This window comes from Galleria mellonella, unplaced genomic scaffold (genome assembly GCF_026898425.1).
Source record: "Galleria mellonella isolate WM207_F2 unplaced genomic scaffold, CSIRO_AGI_GalMel_v1 utg146, whole genome shotgun sequence".
In the NCBI taxonomy this organism is placed as follows: domain Eukaryota; kingdom Metazoa; phylum Arthropoda; class Insecta; order Lepidoptera; family Pyralidae; genus Galleria; species Galleria mellonella.
In genome coordinates, this window is record NW_026441999.1 from 1,231,967 (window position 1) to 1,258,002 (window position 26,036).

Consider the following 26,036-nt stretch of genomic DNA (forward strand, 5'->3'; position numbering starts at 1 on the left):
TCACGGGATTGCAACGGAGTTCGTCTCTGGTGTTAATTAATTAATATAAAAAATATTGTACATTATTTGAAGTAATTTGTAAAAGGCTTTGTCATGAGAATCAGTAAAGGCTTTACTGGTAAGCTGTTTCATAAAACCTACATCAAAATCTGTTGCGTGGTTTAAAAGGAATTAACGAGGAAACTGACAAATGTAAATGGCGACTCTGTTTTAAACTATTTAATAAATAAAGCTATTATTAAAAATTATAAGAATATATAAAACAGTTATAAAAACATTTCCAAATCGGTTTTTTTTAAATAGATGATAATGGAATGGTAACCTCGATAACGGTATACGCTGGCGGGCACCAGTGAGGAATGATAGGTGAGAATGAAAAGACAGGCCAGAGCCCATCGTGTTTTTTTTTGATGGGTGAAAATGATATGGTAACCCCGCCTGCGCTAACGGGATACGCTGGCGGAGCACCAGTGAAGGGTGATAGATGAGAATGAAAACAGGCCAGTTAGCCCATCGTGATGAATTCATCAGGAATTAACCATGATAGTTTCCAGGGAGAACCGCGAGGAAGTCGACCTGGTGGTATATTGCTAGCAATAAAATTCTCAGTCTCCATTACTAACAATCCCTTTCCCCCCAGCCCATCGTGTTAAATACACCTGGAATTCAGCACGATGATTTCCATGAGGAACAACGTGGAAGTCAACCTGACAGGGTGTATTGTTAGTATTGGGACTGGTAGTTCGCAATACTAACAATCCCTTCCCCCTCGCAAAGCGGGTTGACGTCAGGCAAGCGGCCGGTCGTAAAACTGAAAGTCAAATCTTTTTTGTAATATGGATAAAAAAAACATATTACGCCGACCCCAAATAATAATTGAAATAAGGATCTCCCTACGGAGATGATGACGATATAAAATAGTTTCTGCGTGTTCTACCGCTTATACAACGGATTGTGCTCAGAGGAATTATTCAATACGATGCCTACGGCCACTTTCTACCATCGTACGGCTCGCCATCGACAGGGAGTTCACCCTCATACCTTACAGCCTAAATGGTCGCGTACAACGCGGTTTCAGAGATGCTTTCTCCCACGAACACTCAGGTTATGGAATAAGCTCCCTGCCGAGGTTTTCCCAAGAGACTACAGCATGGGGTTCTTCAAAAGGGGGTAAAGAGGTTTCTTCAGGGTCGGCAACGCGCGCGTAATACCTCTGGTATTGCAGGCGTTCATAGGCTACGGTAACCGCTTACCATCAGGTGGGCCGTATGCTTGTTTGCCACCTCAGTGGTATAAAAAAAAAAGTTTCCAAAGTTCTGACAAGTATCACGCCCTATGCACCTAATATTGATAGCAGTTTAAGTGGAAGTATGCATATAATTACGTGTCATATGCAAATACATGCAATTATTCAGTATGCAACCATACTGCGTAGGATCAGTGCATATATAATCTTTAGCGATTTCGCAATATCTCAATGAATCACTCAATAAAATATTGCATGTAAATTTTGTAAATTGCTGTATGTACTTAAATTCATTACATCGATTCATGTAACAACTTTATATTATGTACATGAATGCATTATAATAATAAATAAATAAATAAATACGTATGTTTTTTTTTATTGGGTGATGATGGAGACTACTACCAGAGGGAGATTTTGTACAAAAGACGATTGCTTGGGTACCTTTGTCCCGTTCGTGTTACTACCGTGAAGCAGTTGTGTTTGCATGGCTGTGTCTCGGTTTGAAGAGCGCGGTTCCCCCTGGAGACCATCGTAATTAATTCCTAGTAAATTAATCACAACAAGTACACATGAATTAGGAACCAACACCATTTGAAAGTCATCGTGGTAATAAACTAGGAAAAAAAGGGATTATTATTAAAATGGATCTACCAGCCCATTAGCTAGCAATATACTTTATCAGGTCGACCTACACGCGGTTTCCCCTGAAAAATTTTTTAGTTAATTCTCGTACAATTTGTCACAATACTGACCTACTTTTATTTACACCTATCATTTCACACAAGTGCCCCGCCGGCGTATACCGATAGCGCAGCCAAGGTCATATCATTCTATTATCACCCATTTAAAAAAAAAAAGTAAAAAGTCTCTATCACACTTTTTTTTATTTTTGTTACAGTACGTTCACTTTGGCAAACAGTAATAAAATTATTGTTAAATCATAATTTATTGCTAGACATGAAACTAACGCATAAAATGACTCATTACTTAATTAAAGGTGAAGCTATCTCTAATACCATCATGAGCTCTTCGACTATAATGAAAAATCTTTCACAATATAATATGTACGTAGGTTTAGTTGTATAATTATTTACAAGTATATACAAAACAAAGCGTAACCTTCAAAGGAGAAAGATGGCACACAAAAATATACACCTACTAATGTCAACGATTCCAGGTGTAAAAGTATACAAATTGTTGCATGTGGGTGTACCATTGTTACACGCACACATACGCATCTATTAACAAATAAAATTATGTAAACATTAATATGTGATTCATTATTATTAAGACAAGTACATTTTATTTAAAAAAAAAAAAAAAGAAAATGAACAAATTTCATGTTACACTCATAAATACACACATTTTTTTAAACAACTTTTTTTAAACACCTGATGGGAAGTGGTAACCGTCGCCTAGACACATGAGCAGTATCATGTACATCACAGAATATACTGTTTCGCCCATGATACCCCCCATACGTTGCCATTGCTGAGGACTCAGGTTTATTCCTCTGTACCCAGTACATTCACGCCATAACCCACACTTCAAACTGAAACACAGCCATGCAAACACAACTGCTTCACGGTTGAAACACGAATGAGACAGAGGTAGCCAAGTAATCGACTTTTGTACAAAGTTTCCAATAAATAAATAACAAAATTGTTTACATTTCGAATCAAATTTAAATGTTTATTTTTAAATTTAGAACAGGGAATTGTACGTTTATAAATAGAATAAATAGATTTTTTTAAACGGAGGTAAAAAGAGGTTTTTTCAAGTCAGCAACACGCGCATAATATCCCTGGTATCGCCGGCTTTTATAAGGCTGCGGGTCCACTGCTGAACATAGGGGAGTTTTGCTTGTAGTTGTAGGCGGTTTGATAGCCGCAGATTTTTTTTTTATAGGTGAAAATGGTATGGTAACCCCGCCTGCGCTAACGGGATACGCTGGCGGAGCACCAGTGAAGGGTGATAGATGAGAATGAAAACAGGCCAGTTAGCCCATCATGATGAATCCATCAGGAATTAACCATGATAGTTGGGGGGAAAGGGATTGTTACTAATGGAGACTGAGAATCCCATTGCTAGCAATATACCCAACCAGGTCGACCTCCTCGCGGTTCTCCTTGGAAACTATCATGGTTAATTCCTGATGAATTCATCATGATGGGCTAACTGGCCTGTTTTCATTCTCATCTATTACCCTTCACTGGTGCTCCGCCAGCGTATCCCGTTAGCGTAGGCGGGGTTACCATACCATTTTCACCCATAAAAAAAAACCATGATAGTTGCCAGGGGGAACCGCGAGGAGGTCGACCTGGTTGGTTGATATTGCTAGCAATGGGATTCTCAGTCTCCATTACTAACAATCCCCTTCCCCCCGCAAAGAAGGGTTAAATTATAAAAGTATAATTAAATATTATCCACCTTGGACCTAAATAATGACAAGCAAACACATTACCTCCGCGGTTTACGCAAGTCGGTTTCCGTAGAACAATGGCAGGGTACCGTAGGTGTGATGAGGTTCCGTACTTGTGAAATAATGACGTATGCCTCATTAGACAGTTGCATCGATATGCAATAGTGTATGGGCGGTTAATATCAATTTATGGGCCGTCAACCGACATTATATAGTAATTATTAAGTAATATTCGTAGTTTAGAAGTGGCAATGGGCTGGTCACATAGCTCGAAGTACCGACAACCGATGGGGAAGAAAGGTTCCTGAGTGACGACCACGCAGTGTAGGGCGACTCCCCACTAGATGGAGAGACGACCTGAAATGCGTTGCAGGGCGTCAGTTGATGCAGGTGGTTCAGGACCGTTCTTTATGGCAGTATATGCTAGTCTAGGAGGCTTATGTCCATCAGTGGACAGATAATGGCTGAAGTGATAATAATTTACAGTTATAAAAGCCTAAACCTGCAGTTGCCCAGCGTAGCTTTTTTTTAATAGGTGATAATGAAATGGTAACCCCGCCTGCGCTATCGGTATACGCTGGCAGGGCACCAGTGAGGGATGATAGGTGAGGGTGAATCAGGCCAGTTGGTCCATCGTGAAGAATTCAACAAGAATTAACCACGATAGTTTCCAGAGGGAACCGCGTGGAGGTCGATCTGATAGGGTGTATTGCTAGTAATGGGGAAATTAAAACCTATTACTAACAATCCAATCCCCCCAGTCAAGCATAGCAACTTTTTTTTATACAACTTAGAATGTCAAACAAGCTGACGGCCCACCTGATGGAAAGTGGTAACCGTCGCCTATAGACATGAGCTGTACCATGGACATAACAGAGTATACTGTTTTGCCCATGACACCCTCCATGCGTTGCCATTCCTGAGGACTCAGGTGTTATTCCTACTGGCAAAACTCTCCTAATGAGATCGTTTAGCCATTTTGCCAGTTGTATTTGCATGTCTATGTTTCGGTTTGAAGGGCGGGATATGACAATGAATTTACAGGGTACAGAGGAATAACACCAGAGTCCTCAGGAATGGCAACGCATGGGGGGTATCGTGGGCGAAACAGTATACTCTGCTATGTCCATGATACTGGTCACGTCTATAGGCGACGGTTACCACTTTCCATCAGGTGACCTGTCAGCTTGTTTGCCATTCTAAGTTGTATAAAAAAATATATTATAAACATATAATTAGATTAATATAAACATACACGTAATACGTAAGAATATTTCATTTAATATATATATTTTCACTAGAAAATTATTAGCGTGGCCGTTGTCTTGTGGTTATCTGTGTTTAAAGCATGTTTCTAGGATAGAAACAGTGTTCGGTTTGATGTCTAGAGAGTGTCTATTATTAATCTGTAATAATTTATATAATCTATGTTAGTCGATAACCCGGTTTTTCACTAATGTTAATGCGCCTTTTTATTATTATTCTTTTAGCCTATTTTATTACATATTTTATTATTGTTAACTGCCCACTGCTGGACATAGGCCTCCCCCATAGACTGCCATAAAGAACGGTCCTGAGCCACCTGCGTCCACTGACTCCCTGCAATGCATTTCAGGTCGTCACTCCATCTAGTGGGGGTCGTCCTACACTGCGTTTGTCCATACGGGGTCACCATTCAAGAACCTTACTTCCCCATCGGTTGTCGGTTCTTCGAGCTATGTGACCGGCCCATTGCCGCTTTAGCTTGATTATCCTTCAGGCTATGTCGGTTACGTTGATTCTTTGCGGATATCCTTGTTTCGGATTCTATCACGCAAAGAGACTCCGAAGGATACCCCTCGAGGGAAAGGAATTGTTAGCAATGGAGTTTGATAGACCCTTTGCTAGTATAATGCCCTATTAGGTCGACCTCCACGTGGTTCCCCCTGGACACCATCATAAACAATTCTTGTTGAATTCATCACAATGGACTAACTGACCTGCTTCATCGTCACCTATCATCCTTCACTGGTGCCCCGCCGGTGTATACCGATAGCACGGGTGGGGTTACCATTCCATTATCACCCATTAATAAAAAAGCCCTCGCCAGAGTCCGCTGAGTAATTTGAAACTTTTTCATACTAGCAACATGTAGGACCATGTAACTGAACTAATTATGATAAAATTTCTGTGAGACCAATCAGTACATTACCTTAAGGTTGTCTTGGAAAGATTGCTCTCAGCAATAAGACTGCCTTACTGTACTTATACAATTGTATCGTTGTGTTTGTAAATTACCTTGCTTATTTCCCTATATTGTATAATGCAAATAAAGTATACTCATTAGGGGGGAAATGGATTGTTAGCAATGGGGTTTGAAAGCCCCATTGCTAGCAATATACCTTATTAGGTCGACCTCCACGTGGTTCCCCCTGGAAGCCATCGTGAACAATTCTTGTTGAATTCATCACAATGGACTAACTGACCTGCTTCATCGTCACCTATCATCCTTCACTGGTGCCCTGCCGGTGTATACCGATAGCACGGGTAGGATTACTATTCCATTATCATTCATTAAAAAAAAAGTATACTCATTCATTCATTCATTCATTCATTCAGTACGTAAATTTTGGCTTTTTATAACCGTTTCGTTATGTTTAACTTTGTTAATAAAATAATTAATTTACAATACCCAACCAACATAAAACAGTTTAAATTGATTTAGTACTTGAGATAGTAAATACATTGAGGCCACTGACTGAGAAAATAAAGTACACGAGGTCGGCCAGTGGCTCTCAAACTGTGATGCATAACGCACTATACGGGTAATTACTGGGCCTTGTTTAGTCATTGTGCACTGTGCGTATGAGTTCAAACCTCATGTTATAAGCGCACAGCGAGTAGTTTTTTTTTTTAATTAATGTCATTCCTTGATTGTCTTTTATTCGTTGTTGCCATTATAATAATTGCTTTCCATCCAGGATTTGCTGAAAGAACACTCTTACAGAGTTAAGCTCTCCTGTTGTACATCTTTCTTCAATATAAATTATAGATATATAATTTTTATGTATAATAAAGTATAAATAAGTAAATAATAAAGACGGTAGACTCGCACATACTTCGAAATGTATATTTGGTTGGATTGGTTGTCACAGTATATTTTTCTTGTTTGATAGTGATCAGTACATCTTCTTATATTGTTCCTGCTTATTTCAGACGACACGTTTTGATATCTATTTTCAAGTTTTTTATCAGGTTTTCTATCAGTTTTTTTTTATTTATAGCGTAGGATTTATTATTATTTTTATTAATTTCAGCCCTTAATTATCTGCAGTTGAACATAGGCCTCTCCCTGTTGGGGTGTTTTTTTTCAGTAATTATCGCTTGGTAAGCGGATTGTCAACCACAGTTGGGTTTTAGTAGTGTTCTAAGAAGGATATTGCGGCCCATCCCTTGAGCATTAAGTTCCCTTAGTCGCGTCTTATGATGCCCATGGGAAAGCTATTATAAATCCTATACCAAATCGACTTGGAAAAGTGATAATAATAAATTATTAAGTTATTATAAATCCTATACCAAATCGACTTAGAAAAGTGAGAACAATAAACTATTTATGAGTGGCTTCTCCTCTTATGTGGAGAGACCAATGCTTAGTATGTCCAGTAGTGGGACATCGAGAATGGTTATGTATGGATTGAAACTGACAACTTGTTACATTTTATACATCATACGACACCTACGGGAAAAGAAGGGGTCACCTTTTGTTTCTATGTGGAAACCGCACACTAATAGTGTAAGATATAATAGTAAAATTACGGGGTATATAAGGTAAGAGTCCTTAGAAATAGTAAAACCATTTGGAGCGCTATAGGTGTCACAGTATATATCTTTTATATCATTCAAGTATAACAGATGAAGTCATTATTTTCTATCAAATGGGCCGTCAACTGATTTACCGTTTCAATTTACAAAACAGATTTAATTAAATTGTAAGGACTATAGTTAAATAAAAAAATAGCAAACTTTATATTGCATAGTACGAGACGTACAATAGTCATACAGAGTTCTTTTTTTGATAATTTTCCAATCGTAAAATCGCTTACGCGTCTGCTTCCGCTACCGCTCGCGCCAGTCGCTTGTACCACACACGTGTATATTGCGGACTGCGACCAGCAGCGCGTATCGGGCGAAAGTAACGTTGCGTATTGCGAGCAATCGCCGACTTTACTTATTGGGGACTGACGTACCACCGACTCCCTGCACTACGCGAACCATAAAATGTGTTTCGTGTTACTCGATTGCGTCGGAGTATTAGAGTTTTAATGTCACATACATAATAACATACTAGTCCAATTTAGACGTTTAGATACTAGTTTTTACTCGTGATCGCGTCCGCGTGAGTGGGATGTATTGATTAAACAAAATAAAACGTAACCTATGCCCTTTATTACACCAATCCTTACAAATAATTTCATGAAATTTGCATATCTAGTTAAATTAGCTTTTACCAGCGGCTTCGTCCGCGTAGTCTTACCTCATATTGATTAATAGTACTTTATATTGTTCTCAATCTCATATAGTATATGTACAGACAAATTCATAGTAATTTATTTAGCCATTAAGACTCTAAGAGGTAACAAACAAACAAACTCACTTTCATATTTATATTATTAGGAAGAATTTTTTTTTTTATATATATATATATATATATATATATATATATATATATATATATATATATATATATATATATATATTTATACAACTTAGAATGGCAAACAAGCTGACACACATAACTCCTGAGTCCTCAGGAATGGCAACGCATGTGGAGTATCATGGGCGAAACAGTATACTCTGTTATGTCCATGGTACTGCTCATGTCTATAGGCGACGGTTACCACTTACCATCAGGTGGGCCGACAGCTTGTTTGCCATTCTTAGTTGTATAAAAAAAATGTATGCTTAGATCTTTAAAACTACGCAACGGATTTTGATGGGGGTTTTTTTATTAGACAGAGCGATTCAAGAGAAAGGTTTATATGTATAATACATGCATAATATTGTAGAGAAACACTGATCATTTTAAAGGTTTCTAATGTGATGCGATGTAATGCGCACCCGTGCGAAGTTGGGGCGTGTCGCTAGTTATTATTATAAACACAATAAATAACCGCAATAAACAAACTTTTAATTATGAATAATATAATTCATATAACAACGTATTAGATATGCTAATAGAAATAAAAACAGCATGAATGCATAATAAAAGGCAGACGTCGGCATTAAACTATTACGCGTTATTTATATACATATATATATATATATATATATATATATATATATAAATTAGTGCCAACCCTGATTGTAGACCACGCACTGGCCAACGTAAAACTCAAGGTTTACACATCCTTGAAACTTGTTTTACCATAAAGTAGCATGCCCACTGTTATTTTCAACGAATCCCGGGTTTTTTTTTAATTACAAATCATAAGTAAACGTATTTTTTTTAAATAGATGATAATGAAATTGTGGCCCCGCCCGTGCTATCGGTATACACTGCCGGGGCACCAGTAAGGGGATGATAGGTGAGGATGAAGCAGATCAGTTAGCCTATCGTGACGAATTCACTAATGAATCAATCACGATGGTTTCCAGGGGGAACCGCGAGGAGGTCGACCTGATAGGGTATATTGCTAGTAATAGGATTGTTATTCCCACAACTAACAATCCCTTCCCCCTCCCCCCCCCCCAAGTAAATGTATTAGAAATAAGTAAATGTAAAAAAATAATAAAAAAAATATTTAAAACTGTAATTGTAAATTCGGTAAATTTATAGACTATACTGCCTTTTGTTGAATATTTATTTCACTGGACTTCTACCCTATTTTTATTGTAGAAATAGGTACTCTACCCAAATGTTATTATTTTTAAATTTTCATATATTAACTATTAGCAGTATTTTTTTTATACAACTTAGAATGGCAAACAAGCTGACGGCCCACCTGATGGAAAGTGGTAACTGTCGCCTATAGACATGAGCAGTACCATGGATATAACAGAGTATACTGTTTCGCTCATGATACTCCTCCATGCGTTGCCATTCCTGAGGACTCAGATGTTATTCCTCTGTACCCTGTAAATTCACGCCATATCCCACCCTTCAAACCGAAACACAGCCATGCAAACACAACTGCTTCACGGTAGAAACACGAATGGGACAGAGGTACCCAAGCAATCGACTTTTATACAAAGTCTCCCTCTGATATATATCAGTGTAGGATAAGATTTAAAATTCGCTTCTAAAAAAATTAAACTTTATCCAAAGTCCATAGTGGATAAGTGCGTAAGCTCTTTTATCGGCGAACTTAGGGATTATCGGGTGCTGTAGCTCTAGCGAAAATTATATTTATTCATTTATTCATTTATTCATTTATTCATTTATTTATTGCCATTACATGTTGTAACAAAATTGGTCTTAATTTACTAAAAGTATAGAATCAAACATGAACCCTGAAAGGGCACAGCAACCACATTAATAAATCTTATATAAACTACATAATTAAATTTTTACATTATATATATGTATCGTCGATTAGTATAAAAAATAAAAAATAAAAAATAAAAAATCATCATTAAATTAAAACAAACAGGCACAAACACAACTAACTTTTTTCCTTGAAAAATTCCTGTAGCGCATAATAACTCTTTGCGATTAAATATTTTTTTAGAGCTATTTTAAACTTTTTAGAATCATCCTCACCTTTTAAGTTAATTGGTATTTTATTGTAAATTTTTATTGACATTGCGTAAGGGCCAGAATGGAATAACTGTAGCTTCGAGAATGGTCTTGCTAATCTACATTGCGGTCGCAATGCCTGAGGGCGGGTATATTGTGGAAATAGGTGCATATTACATTTAACAAAATGACACGCTTCTAATATGTACATTGACGGTAAAGTTAAAATTTTATATTTAATAAAGTATGGTTTGCAAGTTTCCCTGTTATCTATGTTAGCAATTATTCTGAGACATCGTTTTTGCAATTTAAAAAGATCAATCACGTTTGTACTATTACCCCACATCAATATGCCGTACTGGAGCAAAGAGTGGGCATATGCATAATAGGCGCACATGGCTGTCTTGGTATCAGAAGATATCTTTAGTTGGTGTAGTGCATAAGTGAATCTAGACAGCTTGGTAGCCACACTCTGCACATGCGCTTTCCAATTAATATTCGAATCTACATTTACACCTAATAGTGAATATTTCTCTACGCAATCTATTTTAATATTATTGAAAGAGTAGTTAATTTGCAGCGGGTTCTTTTGGAATGGACTGAAAACCATTAATTTAGTTTTATTAAAATTTACTTTTAATTTATACATGATAATAAACGTTTATTTTTACATGATGTTTTTATTCCTTTCGTTAACCAAGATTTATTTTTCTTATTTTTAATTGCTATTGTAATTTTAGGTATACATTTATTTAATATTTCCTGTAATGTTTCTATAAATATACTATAATTTTGATGTATATTTTTATTTATATCGATTATTTTGTTCCATTTAACATTACTTAGTTCAAATTTAAATTTTTGCATATTTTTTTCATTGAATATCCTTTTATCTAAGTACCAACATTTTTTTATTTTATTTTTATCTGTCGGTATAGTCATTAATATACCTTTATGATCTGAGAAACCATATTCATGAATTTTTAACTGGAAATTACTTTTATGGAAATTTGCAAAAATGAGGTCTATACATGTAGAACTTTTATACGAATCGAATCGAAAAATGAGCGAAATTTATCTATGGACAGACTTTATTAAGGATGATAAAAGAATGGTAACCCCGACCTGCGCTATCGGTATACACTGACGGGGCATCAGTGATAGATGATAAGTGAGTATGTCAGTTAGCCAATCGTGACGAATTCCACAAGAATAAACCACGATGGTTTCCAAGAGAAACCACGTGGAAGTCGACCTGAGCAATATACTCTGTATTGCTAGCAATAGGGCTGTTGAAATCCATTACTAACAATTCCTTCCCCCCGCCCGAGTACTATGAGTTATAACTTTGTCTTTCGTAAAAAAAAAATATTGTAGTTATGTTTTAAAAAAAAATTCTAACTTTTTTATAGAACGTGAATTCCATACTGATACTGTCCACTTGATGGAAAGCAAGTACTGATGTTCATAAATGCTTACAAAAAAATGATATGTCTGGCAGGTTGTCGTCTCGCATTATGATTTCACAATACCCAATTTCACTGCTGTGTATCAGTCACCCTTCAAACTATATGTACGAACTCGGATTATATATAATTACTATCTATATATAAATATGTCAGACAGCGAATCAGCGAAGCGTTGTATATAAATATATATAAATACCAGAGTAACTGGTCCATGCATTGTCGTTTCCTAGCTTGCAACAATTTTCTTTTGTTGATTTCAATCTAAACAAGTAGCAGATTATCTATATTGTTTCGAAACAAGTAATAATAAACTTATTTAAACTGAATACCTACTGTTCTACATTCGATATGAATCTAAGAAAAATTATACAGCACTAAAAGTATTATCAATTGACATACAATTGTTTTGTATTATTCTTTAATTAGTGCAATAAATATTGTATATATATTCTTATTTATGTAGGTTTATATTCATATGTATGTATTTATATTGTATCTTTCAAATATAAATATATATATATATATATATATATATATATATATATATATATATATATATATATATATATATATATATATATAATGATTTATAATTTATGTAAATATTTATTTTAACTTCTGTTTAGCACTACTCACTCACTACTTCCTATGCCACTGTGTTAGGTTGACTGGAAGAAATCTCTTTCAGAGATAAGTTCGCCTTTGCTAACATTGTTATAAACTTATTATTGTTACTGTATGTTTTAGTGCAATAAAGATATATATATATATATATATATATATATATATATATATATATATATATATATATATATATATATATATAAATAGTAACTAAATAATATAAATTAAAATGTACCTCCATTTTATATATTTATATTTATTTATTTACAATTTGTGTATGTTTATTTCATTCGTTTTTTTGCTATTTATATTTGTATTTGTATTTATATTTACGCGAAATTCCTAATTAATTATCTTGTACACAACTTTCCTGCATTACATTACTTGCTAATCGCTTACTCTCTCACTAGGTTGGCATTAGGTTGGCTAAAAGAGATCTTTTTCATAGATAAGTTCACCGGTGCTAACAAGATGTAAAGTTAAGTAAAATATTAAACTAATTACTATATCTTTTTTTTTTTTTGTTTTATTTATTTGGGAAAACTAACAGTGACAAAATACAGAATAACACATAATATTAATCAAAGAAAACATTGAGTAAATTTGCCACCAACACCGTTTACCACAGTTTCTATTCAAATATAATACAAATAGCTTAAGTAAACAAGAACAGCTAAAAATTACGTGAATCTTTTAGAGATTAACATTTTAAAAGTACTTGGGCGTTCATTAGTAATACCAACATCATTAAAACCTACTTAATAATTAATTAAAAAAAAATTAAAATACATATAATATAAATAAAATAAATAAGTAGTTTCTATAATAATATAAATAAATAATTATAGTATCGACAGTCGACAGCAACAAAGCGCCGGGTAGGCCCCGCAATCGACAGGTCTCAAACTGGCGAAGGCCGTTTCAGTGACGCTTTGATTTGCCGGATATCCGTATGAAGCGGAATGAAGGACACGAAATAGTCTGAGGACTCGTTATCGAGATTGTTACTAGCAATCAAGATTAAGGTGTACGCAAGCGAGGACAGTCTGCGCCGTACTTTTTTGTCCGTCGTAGTCATCATATCAGCTTTTAACTGTCCACTGCTGAACATAAGCCTTACCCTTGGGGGGTTTTGCCAGTAGTTGCTACGCTTGGCAGGCGGATTGGCAACCGCAGTGAGGCTTTAGAAATGTTTTAAGAGGAACGCTGCTGTCCATCGATCGCCCTCCCTTAGTCGACTTTTACGACAAACACAGGAAAGAAAGGGGTAGCCACACGGCGCATTATATATATATATATATATATATATATATATATATATATCTCAGAGTTCAAAAAAATCCGATTTTTTGATATATATATATATATATATATATCCGATATATATCAGATATATATCCCGGCTAAGAAAAATATACGAATTTAATTCTGCAAGGGGATTACGCGCTTAAAAATGTGTGTCACAACTGCTTCACGGTAGAAACACGAATGGGACAGAAGTACCCAAGCAATCGACTTTTGTACAAAGTCTCCCTCTTAGCGATAAAGTCTAATATTCTATACACTAATATTCTAAATAATTCGTTTGGTTCCGACATAGAATGGATCACCCCTTCCTTTCCTGTGGGTGTCGTAGGAGGCAACTAAGGGAGCTTAATGCTAGAAGTATGAGCAGCAATATCTTTCTTAAAACATTACTAAGGCTATCAATCCGCCTGCCAAACGTGGCAACTATTGATAAACCCTTTCTATATACCCAACCAGGTCGACCTTCTCGCGGTTCTCCCTGGAAACTATCATGGTTAATTTCTAATAAATTCATCACGATGGGCTAACTGGCCTGTTTTCATTCTCATCTATCACCCTTCACTGGTGCTCTGCCAGCGTATACCGTTAGCGCAGGCGGGGTTACCATACCATTTTCACCAATCAAAAAAAAATACCAGGTGTATTCATCACAATGGGCTACCTGACCTGCCTTTTCATTCTCGCTTATCATTCTTTACTGTTGCTCCGCCAGCGTACACCGTTAGCGCTGACGAGGCCACTATGCTATTATCATCTATTAAAAAAAAACATAAGAGGAGAGGAAGAGATTGTTAGTAATGCGGACTACCAGACCCACTCAAACAATAAAGAGTATCTATCAGGTCGACCTTCACATGGTCTCCCCTGGAAACCATCGCGCTGAATCCCAAGTGTATTCATCACGATGGACTAACTGACCTGCCTTTACATTCTCACCTATCATCTCTAACTGGTGTCTTGTCGGCGTATACCGTTAGCAAAGGCGGGATTACCATTCCATTATCATTCATTAAAAAAAAAACATAAAACAGAGGACATTGTATAAAAGAAAGAAATTAGCGTAATGTATGGTAATATCCGCCAGTAATCACCATTTACAATGGCAAAAAACACTTGGTTTTCCACGTAATTCGTTGAATTAATTCGAAGGCGAGGCTTTTTTATATAAAACCATTATACGCTTCACAAGTTAGTTGTAAGCGATGTAAATAAAAAAAGCAAACAATTATTAACTTTAGTTAATTACATTAAAGGTATATAATTGTAAATTAAATAATAAATAATATTTTTTTTATATCACTGAGGTGGAAAACAAGCATACGGCCCACCTGATGGTAAGTGGTTAACGTAGCCTATAAACGCCGGCAATACCAGAGGTATTACGCGCGCGTTGCCGACCCTGAAGAAACCTCTTTACCCCCCTTTTGAAGAACCCCATGCTGTAGTCTCTTGGGAAAACCTCGCCAGGGAGCTCATTCCATAACCTGAGTGTTCGTGGGAGGAAGCATCTCTGAAACCGCGTTGTATGCGACCATTTAGGCTGTAAGGTGAACTCCCTGTCGATGGCGAGCCGTACGATGATAGAAAGTGGCCGCAGGCATCATATTGAACAATTCCTCTGAGCACAATCCGTTGTATAAGCGGTAGAACACGTAGAGTGAGGCAAAATCTCTCCTAAGACTTAAGGGTTCGATACCGCTTGCAAGCCTGGGATCATCGATAATTCTCATAGCTCGTCATTGCACTGAGTCGAAGGGTTCAAGCTATATAACAATAATAAATAAGACGCTTAAACACGTGAATGCAGGTGGCTCAGGACCGCTCCTTATGGCAGTCTATGGGGGAGGTCTATGTCCGCAGTGAACCGATAATGGCTGGAATGATGACGATGAAGACAGTTAAAATAATTAAGTACTTGGACAATCAATTAATATAAATAAAAATTAATTATTTTTAATACATGAACACAGGATGATAACTCCAACTATGCTATCGATTTACATTAACAAGGCTCTAGTGAGAGATCAAAGAGGCTAGTTGGCCCATCGTGATTAATTAACCACGATGGTTTCCAAGAGGGACCTCATGGAGGTCGATCTATCGACGTATATTGTCAGCAATACCTAATGACGTATATAATCCTCATTACTAACAATTCGTTTCTCCCAATTAAAGTCATTTGGCGAATGTACATAAACGCTTAACTTCAGAATGACTGCACATATTTAGTTAATTTTTTTTTAGTTGTGTTTTTAAATATCAGGACAAGACATGTATGATAGAAAATTATTAAAGAAATTGTACTGAAAAGTAAAAAAAATTACTTTAGTAAATCTCCATTTACCTACCTAAAATAAGCGAGTGACTAAGATAAAAAAGGAGATTTTCAAAATTAGTAGGAATCTGTGCGAAGCCAGGGCAGATACCTAGTTCATAATAACATAATAATACAAAAACATATGTGAAAATCAAAATATGAAACTGTTTTCTTTAGCACTTGCAAAAATAAGTTTAGAATCGCTAACATAATCACGTAACAAAGTGATAAAAAAAAAATCATATAAATTGAGAAGCTACATCTTCCGGAAGTCGCTTAAAAAACAATAAACTTACTAGACAGTGTATTTCCTATTCAAAACACGGATCCTGGAAACAGTCTATCAATCAAACGCATTTGCCAATTCCCATTTCACTTCCATTTTCCGTCCATAATCAAGTCTTTGTAAAAAACGCAACTCACTCCACGTTAATCATTAACAACGCACCCCACGTGGTGTATTACAGCCAAAAACATGATTGTTACGTTTGTTACGCCATCAATACCATGGGAAAAACACGTGTAAAGCGTCAGTTACTTCTACCGACATGAATTTTAATATCAGATCAGTTTATTGTTAGTTGATTTAAAGGAAAATCGTTAAATAGTTTAATAATGAAATGTGCAAATGTTCAACAAAAGGTACCTTACCTCATCATCATCATCATCTTCCTACCCTTATCCCAATCATTTGGGGTCGGCGTAATATGATTTTATCCATATTACAAAAAGATTTGTTTTTTTTTTGTTACGACCGGCCACCTGCCTGACGTCAACCCTCTTTGGGTTACCTTAACTGTCCACTGCTAAATACAGGCCTCCCCCTATTAGAGAATTCATTTTCACATCATCATCATCATACCATCCTTTAACTGTCCACTGTTGAACATAAGCCTCCTCCTTGGGGGGTTTTGCCAGTAGTTCCCACGCTTGGCAGGCGGTTTGGTAACCGCAGTTTGACTTTGGAGTTGTTTTTAGAGGGACGCTGCTGCCTATCCCTCGCCCTTCCCCAGTCGCTTCTTACCACATCCACGGAAAAGGAAGAGTTGGCCTATTTTATGCCGAGACCACACAGCATCCTCACATGCTTGAGCCTAAATGGTTGTGTAAAGTGCGATTTCAAAGGAGTTTTATAAGGAGCTAGGTGTTATTTTGCGGAAGTCCATATCACTGGTATTTGATTAAAATGATTTTGTTTAATTCCGCCATAATTAATATGTGTGTGACTGCCAACACTCGAAGAATGACTACTTCTAATTACTACTTACTAATCAGAAAGTTCTATGTTGTTGTCGTAACAACAGTGAATTGTCCGCTACTGGACATAGTACCCCCAATAAGGGAGGTTTTGCCAATAGTTGCCACGCTTGACAGACGGATTGGCAACTACATTTTGGCTTTTGGCGATGTTGTAAGAGTGACGCTGTTGGCCATCTCTCCACTATAAGCTCCCCACAGAAAGTACGATCTTCGCTAATAATACCATCGGCGTAATAGTCGAAATATTCCAAAGAGATCTAAGGATCTAAGATTATAACTTAACGAGCCTTAATTTTCCTTGGTTACAGAGTGGTGCCAACATCGAAGAGAAAGCGAGAGTCATCATTTGCTATTATAGCGGAAACTCCGGTCGCTTCTCGTCCTTCCAGCCCTAGGTCACTGCCAGTTGAAATAAGGCCTGGAAGGGTGTCACCTTTTAAAGGTAAAAATTAGCATATTTTGTTAATTTAACAAATTTTAAGTGAAAAGTCGTGTATACAAAACTGAAGGCATCTTATAATATCTATTCTCTCTGTATCTTATAATTTCATTACCATATCCCAATTTTAACTTGAACAAAACGTATGTAACCATGTAAATAATTTATGTACAAAACCATCCCCTAGTAACTTAATCAATACTCAAATTTGTCATCTTTTAATTATTTGTGCCTATATTATTAATTATGTAATTAAATCTGATTCACTAGGTCGTGGATTCAGAGAAGAGACATCTCGACATACCACACCAAAAACATCAGCTGCCAATTCCCGAACAAACTCACCTCCTAGAAGAAGAACCAACTCTTTATCTAAAATCGACAAAATGGCCCAGGCAGCCACACTGCAACCTCTTATACACACTTTAAGCAGACCACATTCACCCAGAAATTTTCTTAAAGAAAATATTGAAGAAATTAGGGAATTAAGTGAACTAAATAGAGAAAAACATGAAGCTGAAGCACAAAGAAAGAAAATGGAAGAAGAAGAAGCATTGTTGAAAGAGATGGGACTATTAGATAAGAATGCAAGAAGTGATGCTATTAGAAGTGTTGTGTGTTCACGTACAACATCCAGAAGTAATTCTCCAAACAAAATAAACCTTCGGTCCAGATCGAATTCTCCTTCAGCTATATTACATTTTGAAAATATTCCTCCCAATAGCAAAGAATATATCAATCAAGATGATGGGATGCCAAAACCTGTAACACATAAATCTCGAATTCGATCTGTTTCAAGGTCACAACCCCAATCGAATGATGGTTCACCTAAACATTCTTCTAAAATACCCAAACGCCAAAATTCTGTTTCACCATCGAGACGAGATAATTCTAAATCGAGACTTCCAGAAAATAGCCTCAACAAAAATCAAAGATTTATTTCAAACAGTACTAGTAGTATTCATGAAACTATAAAAGTTGGGAGTCAAGTACATGATAAAAGAGCTATAAGTAAGAGTACACAATTTCTGAATATTGCACCAGCTCATATTAGAGGAAAGCCTCCTATTTCCCCTGGTCGTGGTGGCCCACCACCAGCGAATAAGGCTATTAACTCCAAACGATTATCTCCCATTGTAGGTACTCCAAACAAAAGCCCAATAGAAGATTTAAAACCTAAGTCTGCTAAAACACCCACAAAGCCTTCTCCAGTAGCAAGAAAACCTATAAAAACAGCTGGTAATACACCTGCTACGTCTAGATTCAATTCTAGACAGCCTAGCAGAGCAGTTAGTAGAGATCCTAGTCCAGACAAACGTAAAGCCGCCGCTAAAGTTTCTTCAACATCAAAATCAGTAACTAAAACTCCAAGTAAACCTATTACTCGAACACCAAGTTCTAAATCAATTCAAAAACCAATAGTAACCAATAAACCGGAGCCTAAAAAGCCAATAAATAGAACAAATAGCGTGAAAAGTTTAACAAGAACACCAAGTACAAAGACTTTATATGAAAAGCCTCCTTTACTTAAAAAAAGAGACAGTAAAAAAGATTTAACAGAAAAATCACAATCCATGAATAAAATTAATGAAGTTGGTGCTAAAAAAGATGAAAGAAAACCAATCAAATCAGCAAAAAAGGACAAAGATCTCAAAGATGATAGCAAAAAGAAAGAAAAAGGACAAGTTACAAAAAGCGTTGATTCTTGTACAGGTGGAGATGAAGTAACAAAACAGGATAATGAAACACAATATGACAAAATTACTAATGAGAAAGGAGAGTTAGTAATTTTGACAAAAAAAAGTGTCGTTTCTATGACTACTGCGGCAATTACCTCACAACCCTTAGAGGTAGTAACTACAGTCACCAATCAGTTACCAACCGCATTGGAGAAGGCAAGGGAGAAAGGAATCTTTGAAAGGCTGAGTTCAAAGGAGTCATTAGCTCCAAAAGATGAAGAAAAAGAAGATGAGCGTGCAAATTCGGAAATTAAAGAAGTTCCCGAAAAAGCTAAAGAAAAGGAGAATGAAAAGGATAAAGAAAAAGATAATGGTAAAGAAAAAGGAAAAAATATTGAAAAAAGAACGGAAAATGAGAAGGAAAGTGTCAAAGAATTAGATAAAGAAAAATCTGAGAAAGTTGAGGAGAAAAAACCAATTAAACCCACTAAGAATCCTGAAAGGACAATATTTGCTGACGAGAATGTAAAGTTAAAACTCTTGCAGCCACCTTACAATAATCCTCAAGTAGAAAAGGTGCGGCAAAAAATAGAGAACATACTAAAAGAGCCAGAAGTATCCACTGAAAATATCTTAGCTATTTCACCCAAAGCCGCTCCTGAAACAAAAAATACTTTAAAAAACGTTGGCAATAAAACAAAAACGGAAATTAAAGAAACTAAAGATGAGGTTGCAAGTAAATTAACAGATATTAAAAATGAAGTTGTCAAACAAAATGATAAAATGGCTGCCGAAATACGTTCAGAGGCCAGTAAGATCGTCGACAGCATTATGACGCCGATAGAGAATCCAAAAGTTAAAGAAATTGAAGAAAAAAAGGAGCCCAAGAAAGAAGTGGAACCGATAGTGGTGGTTGTTAATGAAAAAAAGAAAAATGGGCCGACGGAAATAGAAAAAATGACCGAGACCCTTGTTAAGGGCGAACCGGAGGTGGAGGTACAAAGTTCGAATTTGTCAACGCCAGGAACTGAGAAGATGGTGCTACACCAGCCGGCCGACGGAAGTGCGTCGGATAAATCAACGCACAGCAATGGCGGGTGAGTGACCCACTTTTTTTTTATTTTTACATTCAACTGTTACTGATATACTAATCCGATTTTCGTAGTTGATTGTAGCGAAAAAATTGGGACAGTGATTAAGAACATCTTGTATTTTTGTGTGCTAATAGTTACAGTCGATAAAGGACTACATCCATGATTTTATTGATGACCTTGATAGCGTAGCGACTGACTGCCGCCCCTCAAATGGTCGTAGGTTCGATGCCCGCACAATGTAAACACTTATATTCATAAGTATATCATTATATTGATCTGGCTGTATTTCAATATGTCTACCAATTACATAGTGCATATAATACAAACTTAGTTTCGAATTATAAGGCACAATAATTTCAATATATTTATTAATATTTTTTTTTTATAAATTATATAAATAGTCTAAGGCATAGTTTGTCTTCAAAACATATCTTTCTACATAATGTACTAATAATAATGATATAATTTTTATTTCGGACATTTTTGGTCCATTAAATATTTATTAGTAACAATATTCTTAAAACTAATGTTAGTAAATTTACATACACAATATACACACACATACACATACACATAAATGCAAATATTTTAGATTTTACACAATTATCTACGGTTAAACAGTCGAACAGTTTTCTAAGAAATTTATTACATTTACAAATAGACTATTAAAATATAAAAATTTACCACAAGATATTTTATAACTAGTTTTTTGCCTAAATATATAATATTGGACTAGCTTTTTTCCCGCTATTTCGTATGCATGTATTGCAAAATAGGAAAATCAATGAAATAGACTCCTTTTTAAAGACGTATCATGGTAAAACATACACCAGTTTTGAAGTTAGACATTCAGGGACATTATTCTGAAAACCTTCTCAAATTTGATGTATGTGATATTAGAGCAAACATACAGACAAATAGACAGACAAAAATTGTAAAAATCATCTCTTGCTCTTACTTTCGCGTCATAAGTTTCAGCATAAGTTTTCACATCAAGCTTTTACATTAATTTCTCTTTAATATCTTTCATTTACCAGAGGAAGACTTAGTACACAAGTCGTTTTGCTTGGGCACCTCTGTCTTATTCGTGTATCTACCGTAAAGCAGTTGTATTTGCATGGCTGTGTTTCGGTTTGAAGGGTGGGATATGGCGTGAATTTACAGGGTACAGAGGAATAACATCTGAGTCCTCAGGAATGGCAACGCTTGGGGGGTATCATGGGCGAAACAGTATACTCCGTTATGTCCATAGTACTGCTCATGTATATAGGCGACGGTTACCACTTTTCAAGAGGTAGGGCCGTCAGCTTGTTTGCCATTCTACGTTGCATATAAAAAAATGTACAGACGTCGTTTCATTAAAGATTTTTTATATTAGTAAATATTAAAACAAAGCAGTGAATTACAGATGCTTTTAACATAAATGTATGACGCAAACATTCCCAAATGTGTACATGACAATACCATAAATGGTGTTCCCTTTGCAAATAACCAGTTTCTATTTCACTCCTACTTAATATACGACCACAATACTCAGTGCGTAATGAAAGGAAAGTCAGTTTCCCCTGAGATATCCATTTTCACCATAATACCATTGAGATTTCATGCGGTTCGCATGCCTAATAACCCGAGGTGTTCTCTCTATTTCACGACAAAATCGTTCCTTTGTTAAACAATCGCTTGATAATAATGTGTAAAGATCCTCACACAGTATTATATTTAAATTACACGGTACAAGGGAACTGAAGATCTGTATCATTGTTACATAGCTACAGAGTGGAGTTTTGTTTATGTACTTTCGTAATTACGTCCATTTTGAACCGACTTCGAAAAAGGAGGTTATCAATTCAACTGTATTTTTTATTTATGTTGACTTTAAGTACGTAATAACTCCACATAATTACATGATATAAATGATGTTTATGATAGAATCATGAAAAATGACGATTTAAAATTTTATTTAAAAAAAAAAGACTTAAATTATGGCTAAATCAGTCATTTTTATTTTAAAACTTAACTACTGTAGCGATATCGATATTTCTATGGGATTTCTATATGATACTTCCAAATCGGTTTACAACTAACGAAGCTATTAGGTAACAAACATAAAAAAATACAATCCAATCGAGAACGTCCTTGTTTTTAAAGTCGGTTAAAAGTGCTTAAAAAAAAAACGAGAAAATTCGCAGAGGTATATGAGTACATTCGGTTTGAAGTTCAAACAGTTTATTGAAGTTTCACTAACAACGTACTTAGAATTTTTATTATTTTCACCACATTTCGGAATTGCTAATACTTTATAGTCATATAAATTAAAGAAAAACAAACACTAAACAGACAGTACTACATGAATTATTTTCTTTACTAAAAAATAGACGCGAGAATAAAGTGAGAAATTTTTTTGTATTATGAGAAAAAGTTATTATTCTTTCATTTCAGTTAACCAATAACAAATAAATCATGTTTACTCGACAGTTAAATTAAACAACTACATCAAAATGTATATATATATATATATATATATATATATATATATATATATATATATATATATACTCGTATATATATATATATATTGATGCGGTGTGATAACATGTAAAAAAGTTTCGTCCTATTTTGTGAGTAGCGTCGACCGTCAAAAGTTTGGAAAACTTATATTTTATATATTACTTATTGAAACGAGTATTTTGTAACTTTGTTACGTCTATTTGTTATTTAAATAGATATTTTTTTAATAAACACCGACTTCCATGTAAAAAGAAAATTACTTTATTAAACCTATTAATAAATAAGTTGATTCGAAAAATGTTCTTTTGCTCACTACCTCCACCTACCGAATCAATTCTTTGCTTATCAGGATAAAAACTGTTCTCTAATTTTTTTTATGGATGATAATGAAACCCGCCTGCGCTAACAATATATGCTGGCGGGACACTAATGAGGGATGATAGTTGAGAATGAAAAGGCAGGTCAGTTAGCCCACCGTGATGAATACACCTGGACTTGAGCACGATGATTTCCAGGGGGACCACGTGGAGGTCGACCTGACACGGCATATTGCTAGTAATGGGACTGGTAGTTCGAATTACTAATAATCCTCCTGTTCTCTCATTTTGGAGCAGACATACTATTAATAAAATTAATTAGAATTTATTAAGCAATGTCGGAGATTAACGTGTACGAACGCCGTGACACGGGAATTTTATGTATTAAAACATTCTAATGAAACAAACAGCCCAATTCTTAAAATGAATCATTGACAGTTTGCAGCCATTATACAAGTAAAAAGAACCGTAACGTTCAAACGTAAATCCATTTGTAAAAATCCTTTAAACTCTATAGACTAACCCTCTTATTAGTAAAAACGTCAAAACTCATAAACCTATTTGAGCTATTGAACCATTTTGCCTTTTTCTGCACCGAATTCTTAATTAGAAACAAATTGACAAATACTTCAATAGCTTAACTAGGTTTGTAGGAAGTTTTCATCATCATCATCATCATATTAGCTTTTATCTGTCCACTTCTGAACATAAGCCGGAGGGTTTTGCCAGTAATTGCCACACTTGGCAGACGGGTTAGTTGCCGCAGTTAGGCTTTGGAGTTGTTATAAGAAGGATGCTGCTGCTCATCGCTTGCCCTCTCTTAGTCGCGTCTTACGACACCCTTGGGAAAGGAAAGGGTGGCCTATTCTATGCCGGGACCACACGTGACGGGTAGGAACTTTTAGTTTATATGAATAAGGACTACTACATATAGACTACCAAAACACATTAATCTCCCTTGATAAAAGGGTAAAAGTTGACCGACCTGCACAAACGAGAAAGTTATGAGTATCGAGTGAGTACGTAGCCCGTGGTAGGGCCTACGGTCAGCGTATCGAGCGAGTCCGAGCGTCGCGTCGGTTACGTCGTAGCGTGACTGTAGCTAACATTAACATAAGGGACGCGTCGTCGGCAGGACTCAGGGTTGTTGCTTCAGAAAAAAATACTTGATTTCTACACATTAGCATTAGTAGATGTAATATTAGATATACCAGGCATCGACTGTGAGTCGAATAATTTTTAACCGACTTCATAAAAAAAGGTTTTCAGTTTGGTTAAATTTTGTTTGTTTGTTAATTCAAAGCTCCGTCATTTATTTTGTATTAAGTCTATATTTATTTGATACGATATCAGTTCATTACTTCAGATTTTTTGTTTTTTTTTTTTGGGTGAATATGGTATGGTAACCCCGCCTGCGCTAACGGGATACGCTGGCGGAGCACCAGTGAGGGGTGATAAATGAGAATGAAAACAAGCCAGTTAGCACATCATGATGAATTCATCAGGAATTAACCATGATAGTTTCCAGGGAGAACCGTGAGGAGGTCGACCTGGTTATATTGCTAGCAATGGGATTCTCAGTCTCCATTACTAACAATCCCTTTCCGCCCATTATTTCAGATTGGTCTAATAAAAACTTTATCGAAATCGATTCAGGAGTTTAGTTTTTAAATCAAATATATATATCAAATACGAGTATATACTGGTTTCTCACGATTGAAGTAATTTCTTTTATGAAACCAATTCTTAAAATGTTACTAGATTGTCAGTTTCAATCCATACCTAACCATTCACGATGTCCCACTACTGGGCATACTAAGCATTGGTCTCTCCACATAAGAGGAGTACCTACTACTATATAGTCTATTATTATCACTTTTCCAAGTCGATTTGGTATAGGATTTATAATAACTTTCCCATGGGCATCATAAGACGCGACTAAGGGAACTTAATGGTCGAAATATAGACGGCAGCGTCTCACTTTAAATATTACCAAAACCTAATTGCGGTTGCCAATCTGGTTGCCAAGTGTGGCAACTATTAGCAAAATCCCCCAATAGGGAAAAGCTTTTGGACAGTTAACAGCCAGTGTAATATACCTTTACCAAAAGAAGACTTTGTACAAAAGTCGTTTGTTTGGACACCTCTGTCCCATTCGTGTTTCAACCGTGAAGCGGTTGTGTTTGCATGGCTGTGTTTCGGTTTAAAGGGTGGGATTTGGCAGTGAATTTACAGGGTACAGAGGAATAACACCTGAGTCCTCAGGAATGGCAACGCGTAGGGAGTATCATGGGCGAAACAGTACACTCTGTTATGTCCATGATACTGCTCATGTCTATAGGCGACGGTTACCACTTTCTATCAGGTGGGTTGTCAGCTTGTTTGCCATTCTAAGTCGTATAATATATATATACAACGGTATTTTTATGAAATTATTCGGAATTACTTTATACGGAAGTCTTCTTCAGGGAGCATACCACGGTTTGCGTCACAGCGTCTCATCTTATACTTACATAATAATGCGTTTATACTTTGTTTCCTTAATTTAGTTATTTAAATAATCAATAATTCATCATCATCATATCAGCCTGTCCACTGGTGAACATAGACCTCCCCATAGAAAAGAGGTTTTGCC

At 35.9% G+C, this 26,036-nt stretch overlaps 1 protein-coding gene across 1 annotated transcript in view; it reads left to right on the forward strand.

Annotated features, from left to right (window-relative positions):
* The window catches only part of LOC116413495 (protein stum), an 81,837-nt gene that overhangs the window by 31,277 nt on the left and 24,524 nt on the right, over window positions 1-26,036 (forward strand). Inside the window, exons 3-4 of the mRNA XM_052891962.1 lie at window positions 17,673-17,806; window positions 18,074-20,579. Of these exons, the coding sequence (XP_052747922.1) occupies window positions 17,673-17,806; window positions 18,074-20,579 (2,640 nt within the window). The remainder of the gene's footprint in view (window positions 1-17,672; window positions 17,807-18,073; window positions 20,580-26,036) is intronic.